This window comes from Balaenoptera acutorostrata, chromosome 12, assembly GCF_949987535.1.
Source record: "Balaenoptera acutorostrata chromosome 12, mBalAcu1.1, whole genome shotgun sequence".
Lineage (NCBI taxonomy): Eukaryota > Metazoa > Chordata > Mammalia > Artiodactyla > Balaenopteridae > Balaenoptera > Balaenoptera acutorostrata.
The window spans coordinates 39,875,911-39,901,493 of record NC_080075.1 but is presented as its reverse complement, the minus strand read 5'-3'; the positions used below and the strand labels follow the sequence as shown (position 1 = coordinate 39,901,493).

The following is a 25,583-nucleotide window of genomic DNA, read 5'->3' as shown; positions in this document are numbered from 1 at the left end:
AGGTTTAGAGGAAGGTGTGGATAAATTATCTGAAGCTTGTTTAGATTCAAAAAACCTTCCAAACTATTTCAAATTCAGATGCTCTGCTAGGGTTACAAAAGCAAAGCTAGGCTTCCAAGATGCTGAGAGTGATTTAACCATGGAATCCGTTCCTGCAGTTGAATTACAGGAGAACAAAATAATTGCGTCCACTTTCTTCCTATCTGTGAATAGTGAAATATTTCTTTCTTTGAAGTAACATTTGTTTCCTTCCATGCAAAATAACTCTAGTTACTAACAAAAGGATACAACTATTTCTAAAGAAATGGAAGCAGTACAGGCTGCCCCCTAGTGACTGACTGCTGCAAACTTTCTCAAACTGAACGATAAAACTTCCTCAAAAAAGCTATAATTAACTTTTCAAATATAGTTTTTCAAAATAGTCAATCATGCGTACTTACTGAAGCTCTATTTTATTCATCATGCCACTAACTGGGACATATAATTTAAAGAATGCAGTTTATTTCTGTTGGTTATATTGAAGATACCTAATAAGGCGTGCCAGGGAAAGGTCATGAGTAGGGCTCCTAGGGTACTGATAATATTTTACTTCCTGACCTGGGTGAAGATTATATGGGTGTGTTCACTTTTTGATAGTTCAAAACATATCTTTATAATCTTTACACTTTTCAATACATACGTAATACTTTTAATAAACAGATTCTTAAAAAATCCAAGAACCATATGCATTATGTACACAGGCCATATCCTGTGTACATAATGAATATGTGTACATAATGAATATTCCATCATTCCATGCATCCAAGTATTACAACTCTAGAATAGAACTATGAGGATAATAAGGGGTCCTGAATTCTATGCACAAGTCTGACCTACTGCATCTGTCCCAGAGTGGGGCTCTTAAAACCGAAGCAGGAATAGAAAGGCATCCGCATAAGAAGACCCACCTCACATGGAGTCCCAGAGCCTAACCTGGATGAGGAAGGTGTCCATTGGGAGAGTCAGCCTGACATAGTATGTCAGAACCCTAGCAGGGTGAGAAGCACATTCATAGGAGCAATGGCCTCGTGTTGGGTGTTAGAGGCTGAATAAAGTGAGGAGGATATCCACATACAGGGGTAGCCCAACATAGTGTGTCAGAACCTACATGGGGTGAGAAGGACATCCATGCAGGGAAGGGAACTGCCACAGAGACAGAAGACTGTCTGCATACAGGGTGATTTTAAGTAAATAAAATAAAGATATGGAAGCGTCAGCTTTCCCAGTAAGAGAGAAGTACAAATATAAAAAGAGAACATTAGAATGAACCCTGTGGTGATAGATTAGAATTTGAGGTACTTGTATGAACTCATGGTTTTCGATATATTGAGATACATAAGTGAATGCGGATGCAAGTATGTGTGTATGCATACATACATACATTCCCTAAGCTCTGGCCACTGAGAGTACTTGGGAGCAGTGATACTCCAAGAGCAATGAGTGCACCTAAAGCACACCTTGGCTTCTAGATACTGTTCTCCTCTAAAAGGAACCAAGCTCCTTAGAGAATTGGCTGATTCCAGCACTGAGGAAGGGAAAGTATAATAAGAGCCTGAAAGATCTGTTGTGCCAGAAAGAATGGAAATGCTCAAATATTGACAGGGACATGGCACAAAGACAGAGAAGCCAGCTTGCAAGGGGTCCCACTGGCCACATCAGGGACAACTTAAACGTCAAAATAAATAATGGTACTAATGGATTAAAATCATTGACTAAAACAGTACCTGAGCCCATAGGGATAAAATAAATTAAAAATATATTTAAAGTTTAATGAGAAGTAAGATATTCACATATTTTCAAGGTACCTCCCTTACAAAATACTAATTAATTCCAAAGAAGAAAGTAACTTTGCAGTGGAGAAGCCTAGCAGACATCACCTTAACCAAGTGATCATGAACATCATCAATAAAGACACGAATTGAAATTGTGCACCGCCTGTTAGGATGCATTGAGAATACAGCATCACTTCTGGAATATTCCCACCAGATATGCATAATTTGAACCTACTTATGAGGAAACTTCAGTGGTCTAAGTTTAGGGACATACTACAAAATAAGTGGTAAAAAAATCTTCAAAAGTGTTAAAGTCACAAAAGTTAAAAAATAAATTTTAGGGACTTCCCTGGCAGTCCAGTGGTTAAGAATCCACCTTCCAATGCAGGGAACGTGGGTTCGATCCCTGGTGGGGGAACTAAGATCCCACATGCTGTGGGGCAACTAAGCCCACGTGCTGCAACTACTGAGCCCACATGCTCTGGAGCCCGTGCACCACAACTAGAGAGAAGCCCGTGTGCCGCAACGAAAGATCCCGCGTGCCGCAACTAAGACCCGAAACAGCCAAAAAATAAATAATAAAATAAAAATAATTAATAAAATGAAAATAAACTTTTAAAAAAAAAATAAAAATAAAAATAAATTTTAAAAAGTTAAAAGATGAAAGATTTGTTCCAGAATTAAAGAGAATAAAGAGACATAATAACTAAATGTAACATGTAATTCTTTTTTTTTTTTTTTAGGTAAGAAGCGGATTTATTTAGAGAAACACACTCCACAGACAGAGTGTGGGTGATCTCAGAAGGTGAGAAAGGCACCAGGGTATTGGGTTGTCAGTTTTTATAGGGGTGGGTAATCTCATAGGCTAATGAGTGGGAGGCTTATTCCAGCTATTTCAGGAAGGGGCGGGGATTTCCAGGAATTGGGCCACCACCCACTTTTTGATCCTTATGGTTGGTCTTGGAACTGTCATGGCGCCTGTGGGCATGTCATTTAGCATGCTGATGTGTTACAGTGAGCGTATACTGAGGCTCAAGGTCTAGTGGAAGTTGACTTGTCCACCATCTTGGACCCATTTGGTTCTAATCAGTTTATGTCATGTCCTCGGGCTATGTCATTCTTTCAAAGGTTGTGCCCTGCCTTCTTCCCTCCTGTTTCATTCCCCCCTCAGATATTTTACTCCCTTCTTATGAGAAGCAGAAGGGCAATGGTCCGTCTTCTGTAACTGCTTCAGGGCTGAGTGTGGGGTGTCAACCCTGCCTGTCAGGGAGTAAAAATCTCTGGATGCCTGATCTAGGGGCCCCAGAGGCAGGACAGCTCCTTGTTTTAAGTCAGTATGGGCTGTAATCCTCGCATAGCCATCATCTTGGTGTGTAACTGCTGTAACTGCTTCCATAGCCTTTCTATGAATCTCCTTGATGATGAAGCACTTTTCGTAACAGCATCAGAGTACAAAAATATCTACAAATGACAAAAGACTTAAAAGCCATGGTTAAACATCTGATTATAGTGTAATCAATAAAGAAACTTGGTTACAATAACCAGAATTCCAAATGATTACATTTAACTTAACATACCAAATAATCCTAGTTAAATATTTCTCTTTAAGATAACTCAGGGGACCTCTAAAGTACCCCAAAGTTAGCTGGAAATCAAAAGAAACAATTAAAATTTGATATTTGGGAAGTTTGTCAAAAAGTTTTAAAACACTTGGTCAAATAAGATCATAGGTCACTGTGAGACAATACTTATTCCTTAACCAAAGTTACAAAAGATCTCAAAAGCAAATACAAGTCACTTAAAGGCAAAGAAACTAACACAATCTGTTGTCAAAAGCAGAATTTCAAGAATACTTTGGAGGGAGAAACCAAACCCAGTCTTGTTCTAGCCCGTTCCTAATAAAATCCATTTACCCAACTAAAGTCAATCCAGTCTTAGAAAATCCTGATCATGCATAACTCTTTTCAGTATTTTTCATTCTTCACACCTTCTTTTACTAAAAAAAAACATGTAATTCTGAACGAGAACCATCTGCTATAAAAAAATGACATTGGAGGGACAATTGGTGAAACTCTGAGTATTAGATGGTAGTACTATTATCATTGTTAATTTCTTGATTTTGATGGTTATGTAGATGATGTGGGACAACACATTTTCTATAGGAAATACACACTAAAGTATTTGGGGGTGGTGAGGCATCAGGTCTGAAACTTACTCTAAAATGGTTCAAGAAAAAAAATTCTCTGTACTAACAAGTTTTCTGTAAAAGTTTGTGATTACTTCAAATTAGAATAGCATTTATCAAAAAGACAAGAAATAACAAGTGTTGTCGAGGATGTGGGGGGGGAACTCTTCAGCACTGCTGGTGGGAATGCAAATCAGTGCACTCACTATGGAAAACAGTATGGAGGCTTCTCAAAAAATTAAAAATAGAACTATCATGTGATGCAGCAACTTCACCTCTGGGTACTTATCCAAAGAACATGAAAACACTAATTCAAAAAGATATAGGTACCATTATATCATGTTCATTGCAGAATCATCTACAATAGCCAAGATCTAAGTGTCCATCGATGGATGAATGGATAAAGAAGACGTGGTATGTATACACAATGTAATACTACTAAGCCATCAGAAGAATGAAATCCTACCATTTGTGACATCTTGAATGGACCTTGATGGCATTATGCTAAGTGAAATAAGTCAGAGAAAGACAAATGCCATATGACTTCACTTATATGAAGAATCTTAAAAACAAACAAAACACAAGCTCACAGATACAGGGAACAGACTGGTTGCCAGAGTCAGGAGGGTGAAGGGGAAGGTGGGTGAAATGGGTGAAGGGGGTCAAAAGGTACAAACTTCCAGTTATAAAATAAACAAGTCATGGGGATATCATGTACAGCATGGAGACTATAGTTAATAATAATGTATTGCATATTTGAAAGTTGCTAAGACAGTAAATATTAAAAGTTCTTATCGCAAGAAAAAATTCTGTAACCATGCATGGTGGTGGATGTTAACTAGACTTATCATTATGCTGTACACCAGAAACTAATATAATAAGTCAATTATACCTCAATTCAAAAAATACTTTAAATGTCAAGCATAATGAGAGCATGTAAGAGGGTTACTAACTTAGTCTAAATGGCAGGGAAGGCTTCTCTAGGTGACTTACTAAAGCTGTCCCCTAAAGAAGAAGTATGACTGCACACGGGTTCAAAGAGAAGAATGCCCCCAGCAGGGAGAATAGATAGGCCCTGCTGAAGATCCAGTTGGGGCAGAAGATCTTACTGCCCCCTGGGGCCTTTGTGCACTACTGTCTTTGGTCACAGCATTCATTTCCTTTTTTCTATCATATTTATACATATTTCAATATAATTTGGTTTCTTGATTATAAAAGTAATGTGTTCACTGTATAAAATTGAGAAAATAAGGAAAGAACAAAAAAGTTTAATTTCCTGTATTTCCATTCTTCGGAGACAGCTATTAATAACATTTTGTTGTCTCTCAGAGTTTTTCTCTGAATGTATATTTATTATTAAATAAAAGTCTTATGCTGAAAATGATGTTTAACATTTTTGGTTTTAAATTGTTTTAATTATTGGATAAATATAAAAGATTATATGTAATGTTTAAAAACAAAACACAAGAATATATGTAAAATTAAAAACATAAACAACAAATCTAAAAAAGAGATATAAGTTTCAGGTGTACAGCATTAAAATTCGACATCTTACACACTACAAAGTGATCACCACCACAAGTCTAGTTACCATACATCACCATACAGTTGCCCCTTTCAGCCATTTCACCCAACCCCTAATCCCCTTCCTCTCTGGTAACCACTAATCTGATCTCTGTATCTATGAGTTTGTTATTGTTTTATTTTGTTTATTCCTTTATTATGTTTTTTAGGTTCCACATAGGAGTAAAAATTATAGGGTATTTGTCTTTTTCCATATGATTTATTTCATTGAACAAAGTACCTTCAAGGTCCATCCATGTTGCTGCACAGGGCAAGATTTCATTCTTTTTTAGGGTATTATTCCATTGTATAAATATAACACATCATCTATATGCATTCATACATCGATGGACACTCAGGTTGTTTCCATGTCTTGGCTATGGTAAATAATGCTGCAATGAACATGGGGGTGCATATATCTTTTCAAACTACTGTTCTCATGTTCTTTGAATAAATACCCAGAAGTGGAATAGTTGGGTCATATGGTAGCTCTACTCTTAATTTTTTGAGGAATCTCCATATTATTTTCCATAGTGGCTATACAAATTTATAGTTCCAACAACAGTGTGTAAGGGTTTCCTTTTCTCTACAGCCTCTCCAATAAATGTTATTTCTTGTTTCTTTGATAATAGCCATTTTAACAGGTGTGAGGTGGTATCTCATTGTGGTTTTGATTTGCATTTCCCTATTATTAGTGATGTTGAACATCTTTTCATGTGCCTGTTGGCCATCTGTATTTCTTCTTTGGAAAAATGTCTATTCTGATCCTCTGCCCATTTTTAATCAGTTTTTGTTGTTGTTGTTGTTGTTATTGAGTTTATATTTTGGACTTATCAGATATATGATTGGCAAATGTCTTCTCCATTTTGTTGGTGGATTCCCTTGCTGTGCAGAAGCTTTCTAGTTTGATGTAGTCCCACTTGTTTATTTTTACTTTTGTTGCCTTTGCTTTTGATGTCAAAAATCATCTCTAAGATCGACGTCAAGGAGCCTACTACCTATGTTTTTTTCTAGGAATTTAAGATATCAGGTCTTACATTCAGCTCTTTAATCCATCTTCAGTTAATTTTTCTGTATGGTATAAGACAGTGGTCTAGTTTCATTCTTTTCCATGTGGCTATCCACTTTTCCCAACACAAGTCATTGAAGAGACCATCCTTTCTCCACACTATGTTCTTTGCTCCTTTGTCATAAGTTAAATGTCCATTTATGTGTGGGTTTATTTCTGGTCTCTCAATTTTGTTCCATTGATTTGTGTGCCTGTTTTTGTGCCAGTACCATACCGTTTTGATTACCACAGCTTTGTAGTATAGTTTGAAATCAGGAAGTGTAGTACCTCCAGCTTTGTTACTGTTTCTTAAAATTGTTTTGACTACTCGGGATCTTTTGTGGTTCCATACAAAATTCAGAATTATTTGTTCTAGTTTTGCGAAATGTGCCATTGGAATTTTGGTAAGGATTACACTGAATCTATATAGGCATAACTCTTTTACTGCACTTCACTTCACTAAATTCATTTATTAGTTATACCATTTTTTTGGCAGAGTCTTTAGAGTTATCTCTATACAGTATCATGTCATCTGCAAATAGTGACAGTTTTATTTCTTCCTTTCTGATCTGGATACCTTTTTTTCTCCTCACCTAACTGCTATGGCTAGGATTTCCAATATTATGTTGAATAAAAGTGGTGAGAATAGACATCTTTGTCTTATTCCTGATCTTAAGGGAAAAGATTTCAGCTTTTCACCACTGATGTCAGCTTGGGTTTGTCATATATGGCCTTTATTATGTTGAGGTAAATTCTGCCTATACCAACTTTGCTGTAAGTTTTTAGCATAGATGGATGTTGAATTTTGTCAAAGATTTTTTTCTGCATCTATTGAGATAATTGTATGATTTTTATCCTTCATTTTGTTAATATGATATATCATGTTGATTGCTTTGTGGGTGATAAAACATTTTTGTATCCCTGAATCCCACTTGATCATGGTGCACAGTCCTTTTAATGTACTGTTGGATTTGGTTTACCAATATTCTGTTGAGGATTTTTACATGTATGTTCATCAAGAAGTGGCCTGCAATTTTCTTTTTTGTATGGTGTCCTTGCCTGGTTTTGGTAGTATAAAATGTTTGGAATGTTTCCCTCCTCTTCAACTTTTTGGAATAGTTTGAGAAGAACAGGTATTAAATCTCTGTTTTGTAAAATTCACCAGAAAAGCTGTCTGGTCCTCTATTTTTGTTTGTTGGGAGGCTTTTGATTACTGTTTCAATGTCCTTACTAGTAATCAGTCTATACAGATTTTCTATTTCTTCATGATTCAGTCTGTAAAGATTGTATCTTTCTAGGAATTTATCTTCTATGCTGTCCAATTTGTTGGTGTATAATTGTTCACAGTAGTCTCTTATGATCCTTTGCATTTCTGTGGTATCAGCTGTAACTTTTCTTTCATTTCTGATTTTATTTGACTCTTCTCTCTTTTCTCCTTGGTTATTCTAGCTAAAGGTTTGTTGGTTTTGTTTATCTTTTCAAAGAACCGGCTCTTAGTTTCACTTATCTTTACATTTTTTTTTTTTAGTCTCTATTTCATTTATTCCTGCTCTGCTCTTCATTATTCCTTCCTTCTACTAATTGGGGCTTCATTTGTTCTTCTCTTTCTAGTTCCTTTAGGTGTAAAGTTAGATTGTTTATTTGGGATTTCTCTTGCTTTTTGAAGTAGGCCTATATTGCTATGACTTTCCCTCTTAGAACTCCTTTTGCTGCATCACATAGATTTTGATATGACATATTTCTGTTTTCATTTGTATCTAGGTATTGTTTGATTTCTTTGATGACCCACTGGTTGCTCAGTAGCATGCTATTTAATATCCACCTTTTTATGTTTTTTCCTGGCCTTTTCCTTGTGATTGATATCTAGTTTCATACCATTGTGGCCAAAGAAGATGTTTAATGTGATTTCAGTCTTCTTCAATTTACTGAGACTTGTGTTATGACCTAATAGTGATCTATCCTGGAGAATATTTCTATGTGTACTTAAGAAAAATGTGTATTCTGATGATTTTGAATGGAATGTTCTATATTTATCTATTAAGTCAATCTGGACTAATGGGTCATTTAAGTCCAATGTTTCTGTATTGATTTTCTGTCTGGATGATTTATTTGTTGATGTAAATGGGGTGTTAAAGTCCCCTAGTATTATTGTATTGCTTTCAATTTTTCTCTGTAAGTCTGTTATTATTTGCTTAATATATATTGGTACTCTGCTGTTGGGTGCAAATACATTTATAAATGTTAATATTTTCTTGCTGGATAGACCCCTTTATCATTATGTAATGCCCTTCTTTGTCTTTTATTACTGTCTCTGTTTTAAAGTCTATTTTGTCTGATATGAGTATAGCTAATCCAGCTTTCTTTTCACATCCATTTGCGTGGAATATCTTTTTCCATCTCTTCACTTTAGGTCTGTGTGTTTCAAGAATTACAAGAGAAGTAGTTCTCTTGTAGGTAACCAACAGATGGGTCTTCTTTTTTTATCCATTCAGCCACTTTCGATTGGCAAATTTAGTCCATTTGCATTTAAAGTAATAATTGGTAAGTACGTAATTGTTCCATTTTGTTGAATGTTTTCTGGCTATTTTTGAAGTTCTCTGTTCCTTTTTTCTTCTCTTTCTCTCTTCCCTTGTGCTTTAGTAGTTTTCTCTAACATTACATTTAGATTCCTTTCTCATTTTCTTTGGTGTAGTTACTATAATTTTTTCCTTGTAGTTACAGTGAGGTTCACATATAACATCCTATTTAAATAGTGGCCTGTTTTAAGTTGGTAACAACTTAAATTTGAACACATTCCAAAGTTTTATCTTTTTATCCCCCCAACATTTTATACTTTCATTGACACATTTTACATCTTTTATTTTATGCATCCCTTAACTAATTATTGTAATTTTAGTTAGTTTTACTTCATTTGTCTTTTAACCTGCATGCTTGCCTTATAAAAGTGATTGATCCACTACCTTTATTATATAGTTACCTATTCTAGTGAGATTTTTACTTTTGTATATTTTCTTATTATTAATTAGTACCATTTCTTTTCCTTTAAAATTAAAGAAGTCCTTTCAACATTTCCTGTAGGGCCAGTAACAGATTTCTTTAGTTTTTGCTTATCTGGGAAACTCTTCATCTCTCCTTCAATTATGAATGATAACCTCATTAGGTAGAGAATCCTTGGTTGGAAGTTTTTTTCCTTCAGCACTTTGAACATGACATGCCACTCCCTTCTGGCCTGTCAAGTTTCTGCTGAAAATTTCTGCTCATAGCCTTTATGGGGTTTCTGTTGTACATAATTAGTTGTTTTTTTCTTGCTGCTTCCTGGATTCTCCCTTTACCGTTAACCTCTCCCATTTTAATTATAATGTGTCTTGGTGTGCATCTCTTTGGGTTCATCTTCTTCAGATTCTCTGGGCTTCCTGGACCTGTCTGTTTCCTTTCCCCAAATAGGGGAGTTTTCAGCCACTATTTCTTCAAATAATTTTTCTAGCCCTTGCTCTCTCTCTCCTCCTTCTGAGACCCCTATAGTCCAAATATTATTCTGCTTGATGGTGTACCAAAGGTCTCTTAAAGTATCTTCACTTTTTAAAATTTGTTTTTCATTTTGTTGCTCTGTGTGGGTGAGTTCCATTGTTCTGTTTTCTAGCCCACTGATTCATTCTTCTACCTCATGCAGTCTGCTGTTGAACCCCTCTAGCATATTCTTTAGTTCAGTTATAACTTGTTTATTACTTTCTTATATTTCCTATATCTTTGTTGAAGTTTTCACAGTGTTCATCCATTCTTCTCCAGAGCTCAGTGAGCATTTTTATAATCATTACTGTGAGTTCTTTATACACTAGATTGCTTATCTCCATTTTGCTTAGCTCTTTTTCTGAGGTTTTGTCATATTTTTCTGATTGGAATATATTTCTCTCTCGTTTGCCTAAGTCTCTGTGTTTATTTCTATGTATTAAGTAAATCAGTTATTTTTCCCAGTCCTTTCTAAAGTCCTTTCTATTTCTCCCTCTCCTTTCTAAAAGGTTAGAGGGAATATTTCAAAATGGTGCTCATCTGCACTAGAACTATGAAGGTAGCCTGAAATTGCAAAAATGCTTTGGCCAGTGTCTCAGTTCCCAGGGAGTGTCTCAGTTGGTTCCTGCCTCTCTGGCAGATGCTTCAAGATTAGTAAGTGGGTCCCCTTCACCTATGGTCCATGTGTTTCTCAGTATGGTGTTTTTGTGCTGGTTTTCAGGTCAAGTGAGTTTGCATGCACACCCTTTAGGAGTGGGTTTTCTGTTCCCTACTGTTCTATAATTTTCCCAGACATATTCCCCATTGGTTTTCAAAGCCAGGTATTTTGGGCGCTTGTCTTTCCTGTGCAGGATCTAGGGGTTGGGATGCCTGACGTGGAACCTGAATCCCTCACAGCTCAGAGAAAAGATCCGTACCTTTATATCCCTCCCAATTGTGGATTACTGTGGCTGAGATGTGGATTTTTCCCTTGGCAAGACTGTCTCTCTCTCTCCTACCTATCTCAATGCTGTCCTTTTACCTGTTGTTGTAGAGGCTCTATTCATCCATTTTCCATATGTAGTTAAATTTATTGTGTTCGTGGGAAGAGGTGAGTTCAGGATCTTCCTATGCTGCCATCTTGAACCCTCCCCCAAGAACATTATCTTTTACTTCCTCTGTGCCCTTTACTATTTTACTTTCACTCCCTTCCTTCTCAGAGCTATACTAAATTATGTAATCTAATTTTCTTTATAGTATTACCACATATATTTGTCTCCTGAAACAATACATTATTTAATTTAGCCTACTGTTTTTGAACTTCCTCTGCTTGCAATCATACTGTATGTACTCTTCTGCACTTACTTTTTAAACTTTTTGCCCTATATCATATTCCTGACATTCATCTATGTTGCTGCATGCAGCTGTAATTCATTCACTTTCACTGTTGCATACATTTATCCATTCTCCAGCTGATTGACATTTGGATGGTTTCTAGTTTCCTGCATTACAAACAGTACTATTACGAACATTTTTGTACGTCTCCTGGTGCAAAAGTTATCAAGGCTTTCACATATCTAGGAGTGGAATTACTGGTCAGTAGGCAACATACATCATCAACTATACCAGATGAGGCCAAATTGTTCCCTAAGAGGCAGGACCAATTCATACTTTTGCCAGCAGTGAAATAAGTTCATTTTCTTGGTTTTTTTTCTATTTTCCGACACAATTTCTTTTACTCTTTTGAGTTAAAAAAGTTTTTTTCTGCTACTTATTTTTAATTTCCGCAAGATTAATATAGTTTTCAAATGTTTCCGAAACATCTATATTTGCTTTCTTGCTGTTCATATTTTAACGTGAGGCACTAGAGAGCTCAACATGAACAATGCTTGCCAACTGTTGGGCTTCACTGACCACTCAGGGACCAGGGTATTTCACTAGAGGACCACCTCAGAAATCAAGGTAGATAGGGCTTCTCTCTGGGGCCATGCAGTCTCTCCAGAGAGGAGCCCCTCAGCTTCTTCTTTCTTGGAAAGTGTACAGCTGCCTGCGACATTCTCAAATTAAGATTAATCTGATTCTAAAAGGATTAAGAGGCCCTCACCCATTAGTATGTAGGCTTTCACTTCATCCCAGTTTTCAGTTCAGCACCTCTCCCGTCTTCTTGCACTACAGCTAGTTTTGAACCTCCCTAAATTAAGTATTTCCACAGTATGAGAAGTATCTCACTGCTTCGTACATAGATTTTCAACTCCCTTTCTTATCACCCTATGCCACAACCCTACCCTTCCACAGTACCTGACTCCTCAAATATCTGTACCTCTCTAGAGTTTTGAGACCCAAATTGGTTGTCAGTGGAATTCTCCGTAGACAATTGATATTCAGATTTTTAACCTTTGGTAACTTCTCCGTCCCTTCCAAAAACTATTCAACAGAAATTGTCTCCTCTCCTAGTCTCTCAGTCCTTGTGGGTTTATACCCTTTTTTTAAAAAAAAAAAAAACATCTTTATTGGAGTATAATTGTTTTACAATGTTGTGTTAGTTTCTGCTGTATAACAAAGTGAATCAGCTTTATGTATACATATATCCCCATATCCCCTCCCTCTTGCGTCTCCCTCCCACCATCCCTACCGCACCCCTCTAGGTGGTCACAAAGCACCGAGCTGCTCTCCCTGTGCTATGCAGCTGTTTCCAACTAGCAATCTATTTACATTTTGTAGTGTATATATGTAGATGCTACTCTCTCACTTCATCCCAGCTTACTATTCTCCTTCCCTGTGTCCTCAAGCCCATTCTCTACGTCTGCACCTTTATTCCTGTCCTGCCCCTAGGTTCATCAGAACCTTTTTCTTTTTTAGATTCCATCTACATTTGTTAGCATACAGTATTTATTTTTCTCTTTCTGACTTACTTCACTCTGTATGACAGACTCTAGGTCCATCCACCTCACTACAAATAGCTCAATTTCGTTTCTTTTCATGGCTGAGTAATATTCCGTTGTATATATGTACCACATCTTCTTTATCCATTGATCTGTAGATGGACACTTAGGTTGCTTCCATGTCCTGGCTATTGTAAATAGTGTTGCAATGAACATTGTGGTACATGATTTTTTGAATTATGGTTTTCTCAGGGTATATGGCCAGTAGTGGGATTGCTGGGTCGTATGGTAGTTCTATTTTTAGTTGTTTAAGGAACTTGCATACTGTTTTCCATTGTGGCTGTATCAATTTACATTCCCACCACCAGTGCAAGAGGGTTCCCTTTTTTCCACACCCTGTCCAGCATTTATTGTTTGTAGATTTTTTGATGATGGCCATACTGAACGGTATGAGGTGATACCGCACTGTAGTTTTGATTTGCATTCCTCTAATGATTACCGATGTTGAGCAACCTTTCATGTGTTTGTTAGCAATCAGTATACCTTCTTTGGAGAAATGTCTACTTAGATCTTCTGCCCATTTTTGCACTGGGTTGTTTGTATTTTTGATATTGAGCTGCATGAGCTGCTTGCATATTTTGGAGATTAAGCCTTTGCCAGCTGCTTCGTTTGCAAATATTTTCTCCTATTCTGAGGGTTGTTTTTTCGTCTTGTTTATGGTTTCCTTTGCTGTGCAAAAGCTTTGAGTTTCACTAGGTCCCATTTGATTATTTTTGTTTTTATTTCCATTTCTCTAGGAGGTGGGTCAAAAAGGATCTTGCTGTGATTTATTTCATACAGTGTTCTGCCTATGTATTCCTCTAAGAGTTTGATAGTGTCTGGCCTTACATTTAGGTCTTTAATCAATTTTGAGTTTATTTTTGTGTATGATGTTAGGAAGTGTTCTAATTTCATTCTTTTAGATGTAGCGGTCCAGTTTTCCCAGCAGCACTTATTGAAGAGGCTGTCGTTTCTCCATTGTATATTCTTGCCTCTTTTATCAAAGATAAGGTGACCATATGTGCATGGGTTTATCTCTAGGTTTTCTATCCTGCTCCTATGATCTATTATTTCTGTTTTTGTGTCAGTGCCATACTGTCTTGATTACTGTAGCTTTGTAGTATAGTCTGAAGTCAGGAAGCCTGAAGTCAGGGAGCCTGATTGCTCCATTTTTCTTTCTCAAGATTGCTTTGGCTATTCGGGGTCTTTTGTGTTTCCATACAAATTGTGAAATTTCTTCTAGTTCTGTGGAAAATGCCATTGGTAGTTTGATAGGGATTGCATTGAATCTGCAGATTGCTTTGGGTAATATAGTCATTTTCACAATGTTGATTCTTCCAATCCAAGAACATGGTATATCTCTCCATCTGTTTGTATCATCTTTAATTTCTTTCACCAGTGTCTTATAGTTCTCTCCATACAGATCTTTTGTCTCCTTAGGTAGGTTTACTCCTAGGTATTTTATTCTTTTTGTTGCAATGGTAAATGGGTGTGTTTCTTTAATTTCTCTTTCAGATTTTTCATCATTAGTGTATAGGAATGCAAGACATTTCTGTGCATTAATTTTGTATCCTACTATTTTCCCAAATTCATTGACTAGCTCTAGCAGTTTTCTGGTACCATCTTTAGGATTTTCTATGTATACTATCACATCATTTGCAAACAGTGACAGTTTTATTTCTCTTCTGATTTCATTTCCTTTTATTTCTTTTTCTTCTCCGACTGCTGTGGCTAAAATTTCCAGAACTACGTTGAATAATAGTGGCGACAGTGAGCAGTCTTGTCTTTTTCCTGTTCTTAAAGGAAATGGTTTCAGTTTTTCAGCATTGAGAACAATGTCGGCTGTGGGTTTGTCATATATGGTCTTTATTATGTTGAGGTAGGTTCCCTCTATGCCTACTTTCTGGAGAGTTTTTATCATAAATGGGTGTTGAATTCTGTCGAAAACTTTTTCTGCATCTATTGAGATTATCATGTGGTTTTTATCTTTCAATTTGTTAATATGGTGTATCACATTGATTGATTTGCGTATGTTGAAGAATCCTTGCATTCCTGGGATAAACCCCACTTGATCATGGTATATGATCCTTTTAGTGTGCTGTTGGATTCTGTTTGCTAGTATTTTGTTGAGGATGTTTGCATCTATGTTCATCAGTGATACTGGCCTGTAGTTTTCTTTTTTTGTGACATCTTTGTCTGGTTTTGGTACCAGGGTGATGGTGGCCTCGTAGAATGAGTTTGGGAGTATTCCTCCCTCTGCTATATTTTGGAAGAGTTTGAGAAGGATAGGTGTTAGCTCTTCTCTAAATGTTTGATAGAATACGCCTGTGAAGCCATCTGGTCCTGGGCTTTTGTTTGTTGGAAGATTTTTAATCACAGTTTCAATTTCACTGCTTGTGATTGGTCGGTTTATATTTTCTGTTTCTTCCTGGTTCAGTCTTGGAAGGTTGTGCTTTTCTAAGAATTTGTCCATTTCTTCCAGGTTGTCCATTTTACTGGCATATAGTTGCTTGTAGTAATCTCTCATGATCCTTTGTATTTCTGCAGTGTCAGCTATTACTTCTCCTTTTTCATTTCTAATTCTGTTGATTTGAGTCTTCTCCCTTTTTTTCTTGATGAGTCTGGCTAATGGTTTATCAATTTTGTTTATCTTCTCAAAGAAACAGCTTTTACCTTTATTGATCTTTGCTATCATTTCTTTCATTTCTTTTTAATTTATTTCTGATCTGATCTTTATGATTTCTTTCCTTCTACTATCTTTGGGTCTTTTTTTCTTCTTTCTGTAATTGCTTTAGGTATACGGTTAGGTTGTTTATTTGAGATTTTTCTTGTTTCTTGCGGTAGAATTGTATTGCTATAAACTTCCCTCTTAGAACTGCTTTTGCTGTGTCCCATAGGTTTTGGGTCATTGTGTTTTCATTGTCATTTGTTTCTAGGTATTTTTTGATTTCCTCTTTGATTCTTTCAGTGATATCTTGGTTATTTAGTAGTGTATTGTTTATCCTCCATGTGTTTGTATTTCTTACAGTTTCCTCTCTGTAATCGATATCTAGTCTCATAGCACTGTGGTCGGAAAAGATACTTGATACGATTTCACTTTTCTTAAATTTACCAAGGCTTGATTTGTGACCCAAGATATGATCTATCCTAGAGAATGTTCCATGAGCACTTGAGAATAAACTGTACTCTGTTGTTTTTGGAGGTAATGTCCTATAAATATCAATTAAGTCTATGCTGTCTAAAGTGTCATTTAAAGCTTGTGTTTCCTTATTTATTTTAATTCTGGATGATCTGTCCATTGGTGAAAGTGGGGTGTTAAAGTCCCCTACTATTATTGTGTTACTGTTGTTTTCCCCTTTTATGGATGTTAGCATTTGCCTTATGTACTGAGGTGCTCCTATATTGGGTGCATAAATATTTACAACTGTTATATCTTCTTCTTGGATTGATCCTTTGATCATTATGTAGTGTCCTTCTTTGTCGCTTGTAATAGTCTTTATTTTAAACTCTATTTTGTCTGATATGAGAATTGCTCCTCCAGCTTTCTTTTGATTTCCATTTGCATGGAATATCTTTTTCCATCCCCTCACTTTCAGTCAGTATGTGGCCCTGGGTCTGAAGTGGGTCTCTTGTAGACAGCATATATACGGGTGTTGTTTTTATACCCATTCAGCCAGTCTGTGTCATCTGGTTGGAGCATTTAATCCATTTACATTTAAGGTAGTTATCAATATGTATGTTCCTATTACCATTTTCTTAATTGTTTTGGGTTTGTTTTTGTAGGTCTTTTCCTTCTCCTGTGTTTCCTGCCTAGAGAAGTTTCTTTAGCATTTGTTGTAAAGCTGGTTTGGTGGTGCTGAATTCTCTTTACTTTTGCTTGTCTGTAAAGCTTTTGATTTCTCTGGCAAATCTGAATGAGGCCCTTGCTGGGTAATCTTGGTTGAAGATTCTTCCCTTTCATCACTTTAAATATGTCCTGGCACCGACTTCTGGCTTGCAGAGTTTCTGCTGAAAGACCAGCTGTTAACCTTATGGGGATTCCCTTGTATGTTATTTGTTGTTTTTCCCTTGATGCTTTTAATATTTTTTCTTTGTATTTAATTTTTGATAGTTTGATTAATATGTCTTGATGTGTTTCTCCTTGGATTTATCCTGTATGGGACTCTCTGAGCTTCCTGGACTTGACTATTTCCTTTCACATGTTGGGAAAGTTTTCAACCATAATCTCCTCAAATATTTTCTCAGAGCCTTTCTTTTTCTCTTCTTCTTCTGGGACCCCTATAATTCGAATGTTGGTGGGTTTAATGCTGTCTCTGAGGTCTGTTGTCCCAGAGGTCTCTGAGACTGTCCTCAATTCTTTTCATTCTTTTTGCTTTAGTCTACTCTGTGGCAGTTATTTCCACTATTTTATCTTCCAGGTCACTTATCCGTTCTTCTGCCTCAGTTATTCTGCTATTGATTCCTTCTAGAGAATTTTTCATTTCATTTATTGTGTTGTTCATCATTGTTTGTTTGCTCTTTAGTTCTTCTAGGTCCTTGTTAAACGTTTCTTACATTTTCTCCATTTTATTTCCAAGATTTTGGATCATCTTTACTTTCATTACTCTGAATTGTTTTTCAGGTAGACTGCCTATTTCCCCTTCATTTGTTTGGTCTGGTGCGTTTCTACCTTTCTCCTTCATCTGCTGCATATTTCTCTGTCTTCTCGTTTTGTTTAACTTACTTTGTTTAGGGTCTCCTTTTCTCAGGCTGCAGGTTTATAGTTCCCGTCGTTTTTGGTGTGTGCTCCCAGTGGGTGAGGTTGGTTCAGTGGGTTGTGTAGGCTTCCTGGTGGAGGGGACTGGTGTCTGTCTTCTGGTGGATGAGGCTGGATCTTGTCTTTCTGGTGGGCAGGGCCGCATCCGGTGGTGTGTTGTGGAGTGTCTGTGAACTTACTATGATTTTAGGCTGCCTCTCTGCTAATGGGTGGGGTTGTGTTCCTGTCTTGCTAGTTGTTTGGCATGGGGCATCCAGCACTGGAGCTTGCTGGCCGTTGGGTGGAGCTGGGTCTTAGTGTTGCAACGGAGATCTCTGGGAGAGCTCTTGCCGACTGATATTACATGGGGCCGGGAGGTCTCTGGTGGTCCAATGTCCTGAACTCGGCTCTCCTACCTCAGAGGCTCAGGCCTGACACCAGGCCAGAGCACCAAGACCCTGTCAGCCACACGGCTGCTAGTTTTGGAGGGTCTCCTGCAGAGGCGGGGCACAGCTGTGGCTCACTGTGGGGACGAGGACACTGTCAGCAGAAGTTCTGGGAAGTACTCCTTGGCATGAGCCCTCCTGAAGTCTGCCATTATCCCGACCAAAAAGCCTGCAGGCTCCAGTGCTCTATACCTTTTTAATAGTAATTCATTAACTCTCATTTTAGAAGAATCAGGGAAGGAAGCAAATGGGTGTTAAGTCCACCCTGTTTAACTTCAAATTCTATCCTTATGCATTTTAAGCAAGCTAAACTTAATGAAATTATAATGACATCATCTGTAATTATATATTTGATATAAAGAAATAATGCTTTGCAAGGTAAACCATTTTCTTAGTAATGATGCTAAAGACATGTAAATAAATCTGTCCTCCTAAATACAAGAGTTGCTTTAAATACTCAGAAAGGAAAAGATTCTTTTAAAAGATGTTTCCTAATGATACATACTTTATCCTGAAATACTAATAAACATTGTTAAAACACATTTATATTACTCTCTTCTCCCAAAAATGTGATATTCAAAAAACATGAATAGGGCTTCCCTGGTGGCGCAGTGGTTGAGAATCTGCCTGTCAATGCAGGGGACATGGGTTCGAGCCCTGGTCTGGGAAGATTCCACATGCCACGGAGGAACTGGGCCCGTGAGCCACAACTACTGAGCCTGCGTGTCTGGAGCCTGTGCTCTGCAACCAGAGAGGCCGCGATAGTGAGAGGTCCACGCACCACGATGAAGAGTGGCCCCCACTCGCCGCAACTAGAGAAAGCCCTCGCACAGAAACGAAGACCCAACACAGCCAAAAATAAATAAATAAATAAATAAATATATTTTTTTTAAAAAAAATGAATAGAATTGTACCTCTTAGCTGTATGTTTGAAATATTACTTTAATATCAAATAGAAATGCATTTACCATTAGCAAGCCTGCAAATATTTATGAATATAAATCAGTTATTATGAACAAACCTAGGAAAAAATGGAACATTTGTGTATCTTAAGAGGAAACAGATATTAGGCCAATAAAATTAATGTTCAAAGCAGAAAATGTAACTCAAGTTGAAAAAAAATAAGCAGAGTTAACTAAAAGAAATTACTATACACTAGCCAATTTTTCATTAAGTATAAAGAAAATAATGCAATTCCAGCTGGAGAATCTAGGCTCTAACCTTTGCTAGTACTTATTTATATTGTTGTAACTTATATTTGAAAAATATTGAAATTAATCCAGAGCTTATTTACCCCCAATGTGTAAGGTATTCTTCAAAGACCACAGGTGCAGTTCAGTCAAGCAGAAAGACATCTGATGGCAGAAGGAATCTCTGTCCTGTTTAAAAAGATAATTAAGAAGAGGTGCCAATTAATTATCTTCTATTGCCAATAAAACCAAGATCCCTTAGAAATAATAAAAAGAATCACTTGCCGCTACTGATATTTGAGATACAGTTCATTAGAATAAACACACTTTAATGTATCCTTAGTTATCTACCCAGAAATGAACTCTAGAAAAAGGAAAAAAAGCACTTCTTTTCCTAGATTTAGTATGTCATCACATTGAGAAATGTAGTAAGAAGAATATATATATTTGGGTTTCCAATAATATACGTTTGATTTTTAAGGCTCTGGGTATATTTAGAATTATTTAGCATTTAAGCATTTTTAAAAAATATTTTTAAGGAAAAGAAACATCTGTTATGTAGTTAGTAAGTACAAACACATTTTGTAGTCTATCTTTAATATACAGAGCAAATATTCACAATCTCCCACATACTAACAGGCTAATTAAAGTGGAATTTTAAAGGTAAATGATATATAGTTATTATTATAGGAAACATATTTACTTAGAAGTAAACTGTGTGAAACCACATTAGCATTCAGATTAGTTTGTTAATCTGCATGTCGTGATCGATCCAGAGAGTCTACTCTACCTGCGTTAAAAAAAAGAGAGAGCAATAATGTACATCTTATATTTTCTCCCAGCTTTAACAGCAGGGGCTAGTGATGGATATTATTAACACTTTCTTTTATTATTTCCAACAAACTTCTGAATAACAAAAAACGCTTGAAAAGTATTTTAAGACATCTTTCATGTGGAGGAAGAAGCGCTCAGCTTCTTTAACATTCGGAGTCACTAAAAATATCTTCCCATACTATTCATATGGGTGATAATCCAAAATAATTTTAGACATAATACAAATTTTGTTGGTCCTTCCTTCACCTTTACATTTGACCTCAATGCACTTACAATCATCAAGAATCAGATGCATGTTCAACTAATGAGACACAGTGTACTAATTATTGAAATGGCAGAGTGAACAATTTCACAGCATAAAAGAAGGGCTCAACCCTGCTTGGAATAGCAGGGCTCTGAGAAAGCTACAGACAAGTTGTAAAATGTCAGCAGGACCTCAAAGAAGCATAGGACGTCACCAGTTAAATGATGATGATAAAAATGATGATGATAACAACAGATAATACTCACTACGCACCTACACTGTGACACGCATTCTTCTAAAATTTTATATGTATTAACTCAATCCTTATAGCTACTCTTTGAAGTAGTACCATTACTCCTATAATGAGGAAACCAAGGTATAGAAAAGACATATAACCAGCAGGTAGTGGAGGCAGGCTTTGAATCTGAACAAATCTGAAATCTCTGGTTTCAGAGTCTGTGCTGGCAACCACAGCACACTTACTGATTTGGGGTATACAGAGGTGTAGGGAGGGTGTACACAGCAGTTTGAGTAAAAGGTCAGTGGTAGATCAAGATGCCTGGTGGAAAATGATAGAAAAATGAAGTTGAAAAGGGTAGCAAAAAACAGGCTATAATAAATAGTAAATTTTGGACTGATCTGAATTCACTCTCTTCCTTGTACTAAAGTGCCTTAAAAGGTTAGAGATGAAACAAAGGACTCTTCGACCTCCATATGTGCCCTCCTCTAATCAGAAGCTGGCTGTCACTGTATATAGAAATGGGGTAGAAGAGCTTGTGGGCTCATTACTACGAAGGATGCAATTCCTTACTAGTAGGCAGTAGAGAAAAAGGGATATTAAGCTAAGTTGTATTTTTCAATTCAACTGAGTATTATCTTTCAGAGTTGTCACTTGCGAGTGACTCTAGTGAGGCTACCATTACTCAAAATATTTCCAAAGCTGTGTTCTTTGGAATTGCTTTCAGTTAGTCTCATGAGACTTATTCAGAATTATTACTTTATAGTTGTACTTTTTTTTAAATTAAAATACTTACTGTATTACAACATGTAAACGGCGGCCTAGTCATTTGGATGGGTGAGCTCTGTAATGTTTGTTTAAAGAATCAGTTAATAAATTAAATAAATTTTGTATTTATTAAGCTTAATGTGTGGATTCTAGACTCTAACTGCCTGGCGTCTTATTCTAACGTCTCAGCTTACTCACTTTGCACAAATTACTTAACTTTTCTAAGTTCCCCCAGCCATAAAATGGGTATAATAAAGTACTTACCTCAAGACTATTTTGAGGGTACCTTTATTCAATTACCTTATTATTGCTGCTGTTTTTGCTACTGCTATTACTCAAATGTCTAGCACTACACAAATTTATATGAAAAAACAAAAGAAGTATTAAATATGATCTCACCTTGTATAGAGAGAAATGAATGAATGACTAAGTATTTACAATAGTGGTTTTATGAAGGAAAAATATCTGTACGTGGAGAAATTTCTACGCCAGAGGAAGTACGGATTTAGGACACGCAAATGCATTAATACTTCACTAAGAATAGAGAAGAAAGGATGTGATAAAACAGGTGCCTACTTATTCTGACACTGAGCATTAAAAGTCACAACTTCTAGACAGTATTAGAAAATAAAAACTCACATTCTTCAATTTAGTGTTGATTCAGATACCAATAATTAGAACTCATGACAATTCGGACAAAGGCAAGGCTGAAGTTTACCTGTTAGTAGCTACATAATAAGGTTTCATCATGCAAATTAGAGAAAAAATTTTATAGCCAAAGCCAGAAGGCCACATTTTTACTTACATATCAAAAGAAAACTGCACTTGAAATGTTATTTTTCAGTTTAAGTCAATTAATAATAAAGAATTTGTCAAAACATTCCCCTGATAACAGAAATGGAGAGTGGATCATAGCTTCTTTTTAATCCATGCTGGCTATTATTTATAAGAGGCAGAGAAGCTTTTAAGTTGAAAACCAATAGGTCTACTGTGTATCTTTACTAAGTTTGAAAATCCCAAGCTACTCAGAAATTATGGAGTTTGGAGGAGAATAAGCAAACTGACGTCTGTGGAGAGTGTCAAATATCAAGTACAAAGCCCTTGACCCTTTGCACTTGGACATAAGGGGAAATTCTGAGAAGAGTACAGTGTAGAGTCTATGATCTGGACTTGAAAACAGGACTCATTTGTAGTTTCATTGGCGGGGCGGTGGGGGGGGGGGGACTGAGAAAAATGCACGTGCTAGTTCTAAAAATGCCCTGATGTATATAAACAACGCTGCTCTAGTTTCCCACTAAATAAAAAAATAACAGGAGGAAAAGAAGAGAAACATTCTGCTCTATAAAGGACTCCTGCAGCCCCTGGAATATTTGGTTTAAGGGTCGTGAAGTAGCCATTGGGGTTGGTGCCCAGTAGAACGTAAGCAGGACTGGTAGCCCTTCGCATTAATGTACTCAGAGTGGTGGTATCCAGACAAAGTGGGATCCACACCCAGCAAAAGTAGACACGGCGGCAGCAATAACAAGTTGATGGAGCAGGTCTAGCAAGTGAGGCAAGTGAGAAGGAAATGGCCAGTGTCCATTAGTAAATGATTCGACTTATTTATGAACACATGTGACAACTCCTGCAGGCTCCCCAAAATATGTGTGATTAAGGAGGAGGCTTTGCAGGGTCATGCATTAGCAGGCAGGCAAAAGATAGTCAAATGTGGGTTATTCATCCTTCTTTTCCTCTGAACTTCAAGTATCTGCTAATAAGACGATATAAAGTTAAAAAGAATTAATGGAGTAAATTTTTTAACATTTGTAAAAATCTGTAATTACTAGATGGACATGGTGGGAGGGGACCAAATTAATAACCTTTTTAGTCCTCAAAATGTCTTGCCATCTTTTACACTGTGCAGGTTTTTGAAAGACACAGACCTTTGAAGGCCTTGCATCTTACTCAAGAATGCCACCAGTTAAAAAGAATGCTGTAATTTCCTTGTTTGAAAAATCTGCCCGAAGGAAGCAGTCAAGACTGAGCTCGTATTATTCAAATATTGTATTAATGCATAAATAGTTGTTTTGAAGGAGGAAAGAAAAGAATTTCAGTAGAATTCTGGATTCTGCATTTTGGGAGGGGGCGTGGGCAGGGATTAAAAAGGTAGTGAAATAATGCCTACCAAAGTGGAGAAATATGCCCCACTCAGTGCCCTTGTGCATTTCTCTGGGGATAAAACCCAATACACATGACTTAGAACTAGACCAAAACTAGTTACATAGGGCAAAAATGAATAAAAAATGCATGACTAAAAAATACAGCAAACTTTAATATTGAATAGGAAAAAGAATTAGCCAAATGAAAAGAACAGCAGAAGGGAAAACCTAAACAAAAAATTACCCTTAATTTAATTTTCATTTATTTTAAAATACCTTTTTACCTTTTTCAATTTTCTGTTTAATTTTATAAGGCAGTTCATGACAGTCTCAGATGTGTCAGAAGGCCATTCTAAATCCAAATGCCCAGTCTCCATGAGAGAATAAGGAGCACGATTTAAACTGAGCTTGATCTAAATCTTAATTGTTCTCGTGTAGGGGGGAGAATCTATGATAGCCCAAATTTTGAGGACAGAGAAATGAGAGGATCTTAGCCTTTCTCACTTTCTAGTTACATCCTCAAAAGCTTTAAAATCTTCCTTCCAAAACAGATTACATTATAATAAATATTTATTTGCCTTAAGATTAATTGTTTACCATAATTAATTTACCATATAGGTAAACTTTAAGAAAGTATCACGGAAAATAGAAACCATTGCACTAAGATGCTGTGACTTTTTTATACTTTTGATAACATTATTTTGGAAAATAAAAACTTTTAGAGGTAAAGATTACGTGCCACTAAATAAATCTTCAGAATATTTGTCTTCCCTGGTTTCTGAAGTCAGCTATTTTGACTGCTTTGGAAAGGAGAGGAAGCCTGAGGGCAAATAAAACCCTAATGTAAAACATGATGGGATAGAAAAATTAACTAAGAGAAGAAGACATTGCTGTAGTTTAATAAAGATGAATGATACCATGGTGCCAATGAGACATTTAAAATGAAATGTGTATTAGCAAAATACCTCAAAGAGCCTAAGGAAATATTTCTTGGGCATAAAGTTAGAACATATACTTGCTATTTATTATCAATAGACTTTCTGAGGATTATCTATTTACCAATTTAAAATGTACAAAATTAAAGACAACTAAATAGCACAAATTTAAAATAAACCACTAGTTGTATTAGGTGTTCTAGTCATCATTAGGTAATTTCAGAATTACCTAAAATACAGTGTATTCCCCCACAATCCCTTGTCTAATGCTATCTACATAAAATTACATTAATTGAGAGGAGATTAACCAAGATGGCGGAGTAGAAGGACGTGCTCTCACTCCCTCTTGCGAGAGCACCAGAATCACAACTGGCTGCTGGACAATCATTGACAGGAAGACCCTGGACTTCACCAAGGAGGACACCCCACGTCCAAGGACAGAGGAGAAGCCACAGTGAGACGGTAGGAGGGGCGCAATCAGAGTAAAATCAAATCCCATAACTGCTGGGTGGGTGACTCACAGACCGGCGAACACTTATACCACAGAAGTCCACCCACTGGAGTGAAGGTTCTGAGCCCCACCTCAGGCTTCCCAACCTGGGGGTCCGGCAAAGGGAGGAGGAATTCCTAGAGAATCAGACTTTGAAGTCTAGTGGGAATTGATTGCAGGACTGTGACAGGACTGGGGGAAACAGAGACCCCACTCTTGGAGGGCACACACAAAGTAATGTGTGCATCGGGACCCAGGGGAAGGAGCAGTGACCCTGGGGGAGACTGAACCAGACGTACCTGCTGGTGTTGGGAGGTCTCCTGCAGAGGCGAGTGGTGGCTCTGTTTCACCGTGGGGATAAGGACACTGGCAGCAGAGGTCCTGGGAAGTTCTCCTTGGCGTGAGCCCTCCCAGAGTCTGCCATTAACCCCACCAAAAAGCACGGGTAGGCTCCAGTGTTGGGTTGCCTCAGGCAAAACAACCAACAGGGAGGGAACCCAGCCCCACCCATCAACAGTCAAGTGGATTAAGGTTTTACTGGGCTCTGATCG

The 25,583-nt window shown here is 37.0% G+C and overlaps 1 protein-coding gene across 1 annotated transcript in view; it reads right to left on the bottom strand.

Moving 5' to 3' along the window:
- WDPCP (WD repeat containing planar cell polarity effector) overlaps positions 1-25,583 on the bottom strand; it is a 360,469-nt gene that overhangs the window by 240,961 nt on the left and 93,925 nt on the right. The window contains exon 3 of the mRNA XM_028168397.2: positions 19,490-19,574. Within this exon, the coding sequence (XP_028024198.2) occupies positions 19,490-19,574 (85 nt within the window). The remainder of the gene's footprint in view (positions 1-19,489; positions 19,575-25,583) is intronic.